The 13,715-nt window shown below is 40.9% G+C and overlaps 1 protein-coding gene across 1 annotated transcript; it reads left to right on the forward strand.

The window, feature by feature from the left end:
* Positions 1 to 538: 538 nt before the first annotated feature.
* Positions 539 to 13,363, forward strand: rce1a (Ras converting CAAX endopeptidase 1a). Its single transcript, XM_084156133.1, has 8 exons — positions 539 to 842; positions 2,873 to 2,975; positions 8,090 to 8,173; positions 8,256 to 8,334; positions 8,633 to 8,800; positions 9,231 to 9,302; positions 9,436 to 9,498; positions 9,720 to 13,363. Exons 1-8 carry the CDS (start codon positions 673 to 675, stop codon positions 9,947 to 9,949), a joined length of 969 nt encoding a protein of 322 aa, XP_084012259.1. The 5' UTR covers positions 539 to 672; the 3' UTR covers positions 9,950 to 13,363.
* The last annotated feature ends 352 nt before the right edge of the window (positions 13,364 to 13,715 follow it).

Below are 13,715 nucleotides of genomic sequence, written 5' to 3' on the forward strand. Positions count from 1 at the left end.
GATCTGGACGAGACTGCCCGAATCGAGGCAAAGGTAAGAATCTCTGGATTAACTATCTAATGTTAGCTAAATGTAGCAATGAATAAATTGGCTACATTTCTTTAAATTGACAATTCTGTGAACTGTTTTAAATTGACACAATACCTGTCAACAAAGGTGTCAGCTAGAGATGACATGCAGGAGCTTGCAGGGATTTGTAGTTTTGCATGATGTCTACTTTGACGCTAAATAGCATTTTTGAATCTGAGAGTAAATAGAGCAAAATATATTGATAAAAGTCTCCTTGTCCGAGAGAGATTTACAGGGTTATCAAAACGTCACGTCAGGGTAAGCCTACACTTGACACAGCCCTTATTTTAAGTGTTTCTAAAATACCCTATGGGAAAAACGATTGGAACCATTTCCCTGTTTGACCGCTAGGTTTTATGGGTATTACGACACCACCTCTGTGTGGCTCTATGATTGATCCTCAGTGCATTGATTATGGGAAGGTGTGCATCCGACGCAATGTGATGACGTTAATTATAGCGCCAGGATATGTGAAGGAGAACTGACTTTTTTTTGGTCATTTTGCTTTTATGAATGTTTTCACGAATTAAAGTGGTCAAGGAATTACCACACCACGACATAATCTCTTCGTTTGAACACAACCATTGACACTGTCCCCTCGCCATGGTAGAGGATGACGATTTAACGCCAAATCTTATGTCAAACCAAATGTGGAGCAGCAATGGCGAGTTTGTGCCTCCTGACGGAATATGCTGGGTGTCTGTTCTGTCCTGTTTACTGCTTGCCTGCTCTTACGTTGGGAGCTTATATGTATGGAGAAGTGACTTACCCAGGTAAGCCTCGTATTTATTCAATTTCTTTACTTCCTTGATTCGTAGAAAATGCTGTAGTTAGCTAGCCTGTCGGCGCATGCTAGGTGGTTGCTAGCTAAATTAGGGAACTAACGTTAAATAGCTAACATGGCTTTCGTGCAGCAGTCGGGGGCAATTCCGGGAACAGAATGACGCTGATTTGTCACCTTAAAATTTATGCCAAACAAAAATAATTCCAAAGTTAAAGAAACCATACAACTCTATGCACAAGGACTACTTTTAACAACTTCCCCTGAACATTTTACAAGAACATTTACTTAAGAACAGTGCAGATGTAAAGTTTCATAACAGAAAATGAAAGCAAAAATCTCCCTCAGTTTATGTGACCAAGGTTCCCAAAAATATCTACTCTGAATTAAGATTCAAAGATGTATCCAGAAAGAATGGGGTGTCAGCTATGAAATGACAACTTGAGTTTTAAAAACTATTTTGGTTATATACTACATTAAGTGAAGTGGATTAACACCTGATAACAGACATGGGTCCCTGATCAGAAATGCATAATTATGGGTATGTGATGTATATCCCCCCCCCCCCCCCCCACCCCAAACAAGAGCAAATTTGGTTGGTACTGACCAAATCTCAACCAGTCATAGATTTTCCAATTTTCACTAGTTTGGACATCAAATCACAGTAGAGTACAGTACAGAACAGGTACACCAGAGTAGAGTTCAGTACAGAACAGTATAGTTAAGTACAGTACAATACAGTAATTATACTGTACTCTAGGGTGCTCTACTGTATAGAACTGTACTGACCTATAATATACTTTACTGTAATGTACTAAACTCTACTGTACAATACTGACCTATATGCTACTATACTCCCGAGTGGCACAGCGGTCTAAGGCACAGCATCTCAGTGCTAGAGGCGTCACTACAGACCCTGGTTTGATTCCAGGCTGTATCACAATCCGGCCGTGATTGGGAGTCCCATAGGGCGGTGCACAATTGGCCCAGCATCGTCTGGGTTTGGCTGGGGTAGGCCGTCATTGTAAATAAGAATTTGTTCTTAACTGACTTGCCTAGTTAAATAAAGATTAAATAAAAAGAGTAATACAAAAATACTCTACTTTTATTTTCTTTGCTGTACTGTAATGTGCTATCCAAACTTGTGAAACATAGACATCTATGATTGGTTCAGATTTGGACTGACCAATGTAAGGTGTCAGTCGATTCTTAGTGGTTGAGGATGCTTATTACAGGAAATGGAAAGAGAGGGGGCTCATGGGTAGGTGTCAGTAAGAGGTGATATTAACTGTAGAGAGAGACAGGGACAGAGACAGGACGGGGTTGTCCAGACTGTTTTCAGAATTATGAGCTGAACATAACAGTATGCCAGTGGAAGGGAGGATAGTAGCAGGTGACCCAACTGTGGTTTGTGACTACTATCATTTCCCATTTTAGCCAATTCAATTGCAATCATTCTGTTATGGATTTTGTAACAGAATGCCACATTTTAATCACTTAATAAGTCATAAACAAAATTGATAGTCAGTAAACATACTAGTTGGTTGGTCTACCTTAACTTGTTACTTCTGTGAACTTTTATTATCCTCCCTCCTCATGAGGGAGAGAAATTAGAAAATATCTTAAAGATGTGTTTTTTTTAAATAACAGTGACAAGGCAATATTTCTTAAACGTAAAGAAGGCAAATAATTTCAGCAAAATTAAATATCAATGTTGATATTAGTTGGCAGGGGTCTTAACTTCATTATTCTGTTTTTATGTATTGATAATAGGCCTACCTTAATACATTTTCTGGTAGATTTGATCTAAGACCCTGGCTCCATCTGTTTGACCAGAAATCAAAGCCTTCGCTTCTTCCATTATTTGCTGGTAAATTAGCAAGCAAGCAAACTCCTCTGGGTTTATTTATTTTGTTTCCTGCTGAACTGCAGTGTTCTTGCGCTAGCTTCTGGAGGGGTTTGTTGACTAAATTTAATTTTGACACGTGTCTGCTTGTGTGTCCATCACGTGCTTGCCCCCAGGGACCACCCGGCCGTTATCAAGAGGCGATTCACCAGTGTCCTGATCGTATCTGCCGTGTCGCCTGTCTTCGTGTGGGCATGGAAAATGTACACTGGTGTGATGGTGAGTCTCTACACAGCACTATCTCAGCTATAGGCTGACTGCTGCTATAGGCTGACTGCTATACTGCCCTACAAAGGCTAAGTGCAGTAACTACGAATTTGGTAAAAAGCTTTGATCTGTTGTAATCAAGGGAGAACAACCCTTCTCACTGAAGCCACGGAAGTTCAGGGCCGACCGCGGTAATGCAGGCATTGTTTGCAGAAAACAGGATCCCCCATAATAGTGAATGGGAAAATTGCAATCTTTGTGTAAATATATCATTTTAAGACAATGATGGTACCAATAATTGTTTCTAATACACCTGATGTATGTCCTTGAACCGACTATTAAAAAATCGCAGAGAAGAAGTTCTAAGGATAATTTAGTTGAGAGGGGGCAACACTGAGCTAGCCAGCACCATCATATCCTGGGTCTTTTCTCAATTGGTTGCTCAACTCCTGCGTCCTCTCTGGCCTCATTTTGAAAAAGGTCAAAGGTAATCAAGGAGATGCGTCAAGGAGAGGGAAAGTGGACGAAAATGCGGTTGTAGGAAATGAGACCCCTTCTCCAATCGCGGGTCATCGGGCAAATGACGTTTACAGGGTGGAATCCCAAAATAAATGTATAAAGTGATGTTTTTTTTTGTTGCTAGTTGTGCAATACATTTTATAGATAGAAAGATAAGGAGAATATAATGTTTAAATGTTAGAGAAAACAATAGCTGATTCAAAGGGGATGTGGCAGATTTCAAAACTCGTCCGCAAAGGACTCTGGTAGGATACACTTGAGCTTCCTCGCCAAAAGGAGACCGTTTGCCTACTAATGTATTGACACTCTCGTCGACCACTTATCGGTTTCCGGGTCACGGAGGAGAGAGGATGGACTTTTTCCCAAATGAGAAAAGGCCCTGGAGTAGCTCAAACTGTACATGTTATGTCTCCATGAGACGCCATCTTAACTGACTTCATTTGGCTTCAATGCGCTATTGAGTCTTTACATAGGAATGAATGGTGTCATGTGATCGATGGCTTTGTGCTTTCATATATACAGTAATTGATTGTAATGGCCAGGTATATTATCTGATTAATGTGGTATTTAGTTTCCTGACACAAGAACAAGCCAGTCGATCAGAATATATCATGAAGTACCAGAAATTGCTGCCTGTATACTAGGGCTGTGCAACCCCCCCCGTGACTAGACTAGCAGCCATTGTCTCTCTCTCCTCCCAGCTGCAGCAACCACCACAGAACATCAGTGTTTATTGCGCTGTCCGTGTTGCTGAAGCTGCAACAATTACAGCCATTTCTGACTGAAAAGTTCTGTTACTGAAATCCCTCATTTGTTTAGGAAAAACATTCCCTATTCCCTCAACCCTTGCTCTCATGTATGCATCATATGCACGTGACCAAAGACCTATTCGCACGGGACTAGTATTACTAGTGTACCAGAGAGTCTGTTGTAAAAAAAATTTGTCAAGCCTTTATTACAGCAAAGACTAAAAACAGTCGCATTCATTCGTGAATGCAATTTCCGAAATGGAACTGTTTATTTATTGTTTAAGCTAATTATTCAACGCTCGCTTTATTTTATTTTAAAACTAAAATGCTTGATTACATTTCAAATTATGAATGACTCGTATGCTGTGTGATGACATGAACGAATGAATGATTGATTGATATACAGTAGCCTATAGAAGTATTGAAACAAAGGCCTAAGTAAGTTACGGTATTAAGACTAAACAGGATATGCTTTTAGGCCTACAGTTCGACGGTGGTTATACAAGGCTACTCTACTAAGCCTACTAATGAGAATGACATTACTTATAATTATAATAGTAATAACATTAAGAAGGAGATCAAGAACAAGGAGCGTTATTATTGTAAATATAATTTCCCCGACAATTTGGAACAGTGTACACACTAAATAAATTATAAATAGAACAGCCTCTCTGGTATTAACGAATAAAAGTGTAAAGCCTTTATTACAGCAAAGCAAAGATTAAAAACAGACGAATTTGTGAAATTGTTTACTTGTCGTTGTGTGAGGCTTGGTGCTCACGGAATCAGTAGGCTATTAAACAAAGACTCAAACAGGCAACAGAAGCAGGATCTGTCTTATTTCTGTAGATGTATTGATGATTTATAAAGCCAGGTACATTTAATAGTTAGGTTATTGATTATAGACCTCATAAAGTTTGGGTTTCCTCTCTTCTCACTTTGACAATTAGGCATGGGCTGTTTTCTCATCTCCTCATTCTGCTGCTGCCTCCGCCGCATTGTTCTCAACACCAATATGCTGGTTAACTTTGCTATTATGCACATAGCAACATGGTCTTGGAAAAGGCGCCAATTCAACAGCGCGCTGATGTGTTTCAGAGCCGTGGACAGCGACCTCTATCCAACGAGGGAGAAAGAGCATTTGTTATAAAATAATATTAGTTTTATTAGTGTTGCACCATTGTTCTTATGTAATATAACATTTGACATTTTAGTCATTTAGCAGACGCTCTTATCCAGAGCGACTTACAGTTAGTGAGTGCATACATAATTTTTTGTATTTTTCATACCCCCCGTGGGAATCGAACCCACAACACTGGCGTTGCAAATGCCATGCTCTACCAACTGAGCTACATCCCTGCTGGCCATTCCCTCCCCTACCTGTATATAACCATATTCAATTTCAGTAGCACGTCTTAGACTGTTGGACTGTGCCTTCCCCACACCCTCCACAGTGGATCAGTCCACTTAGCACGAATCAGACATGTGTCTTGTACACCATGGTATATATATATATATATATATATATATATATATTCTTAATTTTTTTTGCTACTGCTCGACTAAAGAAATCTTGGTCGACCAACAGCCTATCGACCAGTCGACTAAATGGGGTCAGCCCTACTGTATACACAGAAAAGTATTTTGAAGTCAGATTTTACAGTTCTTTTTACGTGCAGTAGTTTTTTTTTTTACAAGCCAGTCGGTCAGAATGTATGTCTTGAAGTACCAGAAATTGCTGTCCGTATATAGACAGGACAATACTTTGAAATCATATTTTACTGCACTTTACCTTTGTAGGGCAGTATAGATGACAAAGCTAATGGTTAGTAATGACAGATGAGCCTGTGTTGATGGTTTCAAGTGCCTTGGAAGAGCAGTCTGCTGTAGTTTTGTATGGGGGAAGAATGGGTTATATTAGCTAATTGCATCACATTTCCCCACTGTATTAGAAAAGGTAGAGCAGCTTACTACAATTGAACCATACAGAACAGCTGCACATTATGCCCAGCTTTCCAAGAAACCTGTTGCCCTGGCCTACAATGGACTTGATACATTGTAACATCAATCCCACATCTGGGTGAATTCCCCCCCTCCCCCATACACTTTTTATCTGAAATCCTCATCACCCACTGATTCACTTGTCATATAGCAGATTTAAATGTTTTGAGCTAGTAGTATGTCAATATTTACTTCAGAAATGATACTGAACAACAATATTAACGCAACATGTAAAACATTGGTCCCATGTTTCATGAGCTGAAATAAAAGATCCCAGAAATGTTCCATATGCACAAAGCTTATTTTCGCTCAGATTTTGTGCACATATTTTTTACATCCCTGTTAGTGAGCATTTCTCCTTTGCCATGATAATCCATCCACCTGACAGGTGTGGCATATCAAGAAGCTGATTGATTAAACAGCATGATCTTTACACATGCTGGAGAAAATAAAAGGCCACTCTAAAATGTGCAGTTTTGTCACACAGCACAATGCCACAGATGTTTTAAGTTTTGAGGGTGCGTGTAATTGGCATGCTCACTGCAGGAATGTCCACCAGAACTGTTGCCAGAGAATTTAATGTTCATTTCTCTACCATAAGCTGCCTCCAATGCCGTTTTTGAGGCCTGCGTACTCACCAGACATGTTTGGGATGCTCTGGATCGACGTGTACGACAGCGTGTTCCAGTTCCCGCCAATATCCAGCAACATCGCACAGCCATTGAAGAGGAGTGGGATAACAGTCCACAGGCCACAAGCAACAGCCTGATCAACTCTATGCGAAGGAGATGTGTTGCGCTGCATGAGGCAAATGGTGGTCAAACCAGTTACTGACTGGTTTTCTGATCCAAGTCCCTACCTTTTTTTAAGGTATCTGTGACCAACAGATGTGTATCTGTATTCCCAGTCATGTGAAATCCATAGATTAGGGCCTAATTTACCTATATGAACTGTAACTCAGTTTTATATTTTTGTTCAGCGTAACAATGCCATACATAGCCTATTAATATAACACAGCTTTGGATTTCACCCAGTCTCAAAAGTGAATTGTTTTGCACTGACTGTTTTACAGTATTTTACTGTGAACCTGGCAATCGAAAAGCCCCAATCAACAAGATGTGAGTTGTGTCCACTCCGGCAGCCTACCCAGCTCCGCTACTAAAATACAGTTTTCTACAGCGCATTTGGTAACAATTACCAAGCAAATTACATTGGTTGTCCCTCAATTAATAAAGCCTATGATTTGCCGTGCAGATGTAGCCTACAAATATTGGCGCGAGCAGCTGCGTCTCTCGCACTGTTGGCACAAGGCCTATCTATCGGGAATTAAAAGCTGTATCTTGCAATTTCTTGGCTTGTAAAGTCTCGCAACTTCAGTAAAACAGGGCCTATCATCAATAGATAGGCTAGGATATTGAGATGAGCGAGATGCAACACTACGCTGTCACACACAGTATCTGCGCATGTGCACAGGTTCATTCACACTGTTCACAGCGTTTTAGCCAGTGCACCAAAACAGTGGCGTAGTTGAGCATCGCGCTTCAGTGCTCTTAGTTGTTGCATCTACTTCATATTGCTGAGTCTTCCTTTAAATTACACAACTTTCCCGAGGCCTTTATAGTCTATCGTCTATTTAGGCTATAACACAGAAAATAATATGTTTTGTGAAAACTGCACTGTGCTTTTAATGTTGCGGGGGAAGAAAAACATCAAAACATATTTCGGTTAGGGATTTTTCTTAACGTTAAGGATCCCAATTTTGTTTAAAAGTTTTAACGTTTAAACGTTCACACGCCTAATACACATGAAAACATTTCCATGAATTCCATCAATATGTCTCCTCATGTTCTTCCACAGCCTGGTCCCTCGTTGCTGGCTCTGATGGGCATTCGCTTCGAGGGCCTCATCCCAGCCATCATACTGCCTCTGCTGCTCACCATGGTAATAGAAACAAGAGACTCTCTTTGATCGATCTCTGCATATGGTCTGACCTGTAGTTGACCTCTGACCTTTGCTCTGGTAGGTGCTGTTCCTTGGCCCCCTTATCCAGCTGGCTATGGACTGCCCCTGGGGCTTCATGGATGGGATACGAGTGACCTTCGGTGAGATACTGTCTGGAGATTATTTTTCACCCAATATGTCTATTACTGTGTTATCCTGGAGTGGAGATTATTCACCTCTGCTATGGCCTAAATCTTAACCTGAGATTTGCACGCTTAACTTGAGTTTCATTCAAACCTCCCATTGACACCAATGCATGATTTATGAGTTAAGTGTGCCAATCTCAAGGTAGGATTCAGCCCTAAGTGCTTCCATTTTTCCTAGATGTGTACAGTATCTCTCTCACACACAACATTATCGCATACAGCATCTCTCTAAAGCTTTCTCTCCGTTCCACAGACCCGTGGTTCTGGGCTCTGTGCCTCAGTGACATGCGTTGGCTGAGGAACCAAGTGGTGGCCCCACTGACTGAGGAGCTGGTGTTCAGGGCCTGTATGCTGCCAATGCTGGTACCCTGCACCAGTCCTTCCACTGCCATCTTCACCTGCCCCCTCTTCTTCGGAGTGGGTGAGTCCCACCAATTTACAGCACAGGGGGATCTTGTAGATCTTGCCTCAATCCCAGCTGGAAAAAAAAAAGCAATTAAATTAGAACAACCCTTACAATGTGTGTGTCTGATATGTCCGTTTTATGTCGGTGCATGTACTAAAGATGTTGGCTGACATTTTCGTCACACAAAAGAGCACAGATCTGAGTAAAGAAAACAACCTAAAACTCCTTCTCTGGAGCACAATTTTAAATTGGAACTTTTCTTCAAAGATGAGCGTTAAAAGGGGAATATTGTTTAACCAGTGTTTTGTAAACCGGTTGATGCAATTGATGCGATCAATCGCGAGTTGCAGCATTCTGAACTCTCATAGGATAATGTGCCCTTCCCATCTATTTGAAATATAATGGTTATTTTGCTTGTGCAAAATGTCAACCGTTATCTTCACAGCCCACTTTCATCATGTGATCGAGCTGCTGCGTTTCAGACAGGGCACCGTGTCTGGGATCTTTCTCGCTGCAGGTAAAGACCATACGATATTCATTGTTTTTCTACCTTCACCTCCATGTTAGTTTGTTATACCTTTCTTTTCCATATACCATTAGATTGTATATGATTGGTTAGTTAATGACTGGGTGTACTGTTTGCTTTGCAGTGTTCCAGTTCTCCTACACCGCTGTCTTTGGAGCTTACACTGCCTTCATATTTATCAGAACCGGTGAGCCTACAGTTTCTCTCTTTCTGGTGTACAGAAAACACACACGCCTAATATGTGATTCATTTCATTTAAGATTGCATTTATGTAGAGCTTTCTTTATGTCTCAAGGCACTTCACATTGTATGGGGCTAACTCACCCCGTCCACCACTACTGTGTACTGTAGTACCAACCTGTATGCATTATATGCAGTCTTGTCACCCCCTTCCCCTCTGGTCCTCAGGTCACCTGGTGGGGCCGGTGCTGTGCCACTCGTTCTGTAACCACATGGGCTTCCCTGCCCTTGGCATGGCCCTGGAGCACCCCCACCGCTTTACCGTCCTCTCCTGCTACCTGCTGGGGGTCCTCCTCTTCCTCCTTCTCCTCTTCCCCCTCACAGACCCCATCTTCTACAGCCTGCCCACCCCCGTCTGTACCCTGGCCTCCGTGCCCAGCTCTCTCTGCATCTCCTGATCCAACCCCCACAAACACCCCTCTGTATGAGATGGACCGATCCACTGAGCGGGTCGCCACCACCAGCCAAAAGGAGGAGCGGTCCAAGTGGTCCAAGAATGAGGGGTGTTTTAGCTCTTCGGTCATGCCCGCTTGGGTGTGCTTTCTCTGGTGGGACATGAGTAGGTGAGCAGAGGGGAGGGTTTAGGGTATGTCAGGTCAGTTATGGGCTGTCTCTACTATGTATGCTGCTAGAGGGAGCAGGATAACTTAAATAGCCATTCCTTATGTTCAGGTCGCATTGGCTTTCAGTCAGTCAGCCAGTCAATCAGTCATGTGGTATGTAGTGTAGACTCAACAAGGAACACTATCTGGCTATGACGCAAGGCGCTGTAGTAGTAGTAATACATTCTGGTGGTGAATAGGTCAGTGTTTTCATAGGTCCTAGATGCTGAATGAGAGTATTTAAAAACACATCTGCATGTTTCTATAATGTAGTGTTTATTTGTTTTAATGGTGGTGGATTTATTGGTTTGAGGGTTGGGTTGGATTGTTACTATTGTAAGGGGTTGGACGTGCACATTGTTTTGGTTCTATGACAGTTTAGCCACAATTCTCTTTTTACTCGGGCTGATGTTTGAATTGGCCACAAAGCCTTTCTTTCCAACTGTTTAAGACGCCAGACAATTTGTGTTAGGCGATATAACAAAGGTTACAGTCTTAACCCAGCCCTGAATTCAATCATTTACTCTAGTTGACGCTCATTCCAAATATCCATTCCAAGTCATGCAGATAGAAGCCTACAATCACTTATCTAACAATACCATTGCTAATTTGTTGGGCCTGGAGTTTTTCCCTTGGAAAAACTCTGGGCCCCTACCATTCGCTTCACACACAGTTCTACCCAGGGTTATCCATGTTGATTTTATTTGAGTGTTTGAAGGGGGAATTACCTTAAGCTGGGGTGCGATGACAGACCGTTTCCCCTTCAAGGGACTCAAACCCTCTATAACACTCAGGTGAAGTCATATGTATGTAGGTTTGAATGCTATCTACCCACTACTTAGCATGCTGCTACATGGTGCGGATGTCAAACAAGACGTCGCGTTTACATTCTTCACACACACACACACACACCAAGCTATACTCCAAAATAAGATAATGTACAGACTCGGACAGTGTTACATCACAATGTTTATTCACTCACTCACTCATCGAAACTGATACTTTGCATTGTTTTTTAAAAATACGTTATTTATTTGACCAGGCTGTGACCATTATAGTCCATTTCACTATATAGACAGGGCGTTTAGGTGAAAATGTTTTTTCTTTTATTGTTTTTTTTTTTGGCATCTCCATGTCATGCTTTAGAATCAAATCCAATTTTATTGGTCACATACACATAGTTATCAGATGTTACTGCGGGTGTAGCGAAATGCTTGGTGGGTTGTTGATTTTTACGGGGAACGCTAATGGACTTTTCCCTTTTATGAACCCGGCGTAATACTATATAACAATTCCAATTGACTAGAACAGAAGTGTAGTGTGGTTTATAAACTAGCAGATTGAATCACACTGAATGTATTGAAATCGGATACCAAGGCAAATGAAGTAACTGATAATTTTGTAAACAGACTTCACTGTGTAAATTAGATCCATATCTTTGGAGGCACCTGCAAAAGGCTCTAACATTCACTGACAGAAAGATGGATCTGTGAAGCTTTCTACCACAGCAGCGAGGAGTTGTCAGTCAGCATGTTTGCTGTATAAGCTATGAAGTAGTTACATTATACTCTTCAGCAATAACTTAGTGGATGGAAAGGGATCAAAATCAGGGAATTATCTGAAATGGGTGTATATATGTGAATAAATAAAATCTATATCCCCATTCCTGTCGTTTAGAGATGAAATGTTAAATACTGTGGTGCTTGGAGGTTTTGACATCAGATGATTTTAATGATCAGCCAGTATTTTGAATAGATTGTTTATGTTTAAGCCGACCTCAGATGGGCCATATATCCCAGAGTTGAAGGTTTTAATAGACTTTCTCTTGAATGAACCTGCATGGTGCATGCATTCAGACCAGCTGTAATGATCTAAAATGTACAACAGAGAGCGCCAGAGTACCATGTCTGGGTGTTGTGCTGTAGAAATGTGAATCACAGGAACCTGGGACCTTCGCACATCTGCTCATTAGGTTTCTCTGATGGGTAGTCATCCGTCACTTGAAAAACCAATCCGTTTTTATTCTGTTATTTCCTCTTGCCTCTTTTCCTCTCACCAGGTGACGCCCCGTTCCAATAGAAAAGACGGATATAGTCCTAGAGAGGAAACGGGTGTTTGACCCTAAGAACTGAGATAGCTACCTGTCTCGCTGTTGACCATTCTTTCTGATCAATAAAAAAAAAGACTCTAGCCTCACTTTTAGAGTCAAACTCTAAACTATCTCGCTGTCTCCGTCTCACATCCAAAATAGATGCCCTTGAATGTTTTGGCCAAGGCCCTCAAGCACCATTTTGGGAGTTCAATTACCCCTACACAGACAGGCTGTCATGTTCAGGTAACTGGTAGATTTACTTTGTTGTCGAAATGTACACATACAAGACTCAATGACGAGGCTGTGTTGAATTTGTATTGGGTAGGGTCAGAAGAAGCACATCTAGAGAGTAGAGAGAGACGTTTCATCAATACAATCAAATTTAATCTGCGTTCAACCGTAGCTTATCATTCTCCCACATCAACAACCTTTTGGAGAACAGATATTTTCGTAAAGATTGTCACTGGCTCGTATTGTCTGAATTCTGCCTTAGGATTCACAGGTTAGGCTATGTCATTGACTTGAATTGAAATCCGGTAAACATAAGTAGGCTTCACTTGGGGAGAAATGCTGACTCCACTTTCCTGCTGAAAACAACTAAAACACTTTCACATTGTATGTATTTTTCTTAAATTTTCTCTCTCCAAAATGTCCTAGCAAAACAATTGCATCTACAGCACTCTCAAAGTAGTGACTCACAGTATATGCATAGAGCAGAAACACAGTGGTAGAGACAGGAATATATATTTTTGTAACTTAATATGTAGCTCTGTGCTATTTTAGTAAAACAACAAGAAGAATGATTTAAAGCTTGGATTTTTCAGACTAGTTGAGCACGTGCTGTGACTCTGACCTGGTTGTAAAAAACAAACAAAAAGACGATCCAGATGTTTATATTGAAGACTTTATTTTGTAAATCAAATCTATTTTGGTGACATGGACTTGAATGTTCTGATATGTGCATGTGTATTTTGTGTGTGCAATGCAATTTTTGGGAGACTTACCCATCTTGAACGGACAGTGTTTTATGATGACAATCTTTTATGGGATCTTATAGAAATCACACACTGCAAAAATCTCAGCATTTGTAAATAAACAAGCTAATTTTATAAATCGTCTCTAGGTGTTTTGTCATGTTTTTTACCCTCTTTGTGCCCAATGTTTTGTTTTTCACTTAAATCAGTGACTTAATCGTTGAATTCCTGGATCTGTCCCCAGTTATTGAGTGCTCTATGCACTGAGTAATGATTGTATTGAGTCTGTGTCTAACTGATGTCAAGTTTCCAAACATCCCTTTGTTTAGGAACAACATATCAAAGTTTAGTGCTGAAAGTGAGCCAACCATATAAGCTAAAATTAAATTTGTCTTGATTTTCTTTTAATTACCAGGCAGATATATTTCCTTTCAGTCCTTATACAAATACTTTAGTTGTGTAACAAATCTGTTTATTGTTCCTGGCAGACTATTGT

The sequence above is a fragment of the Coregonus lavaretus genome (assembly GCF_964263955.1).
Source record: "Coregonus lavaretus genome assembly, chromosome: 39".
Lineage (NCBI taxonomy): Eukaryota > Metazoa > Chordata > Actinopteri > Salmoniformes > Salmonidae > Coregonus > Coregonus lavaretus.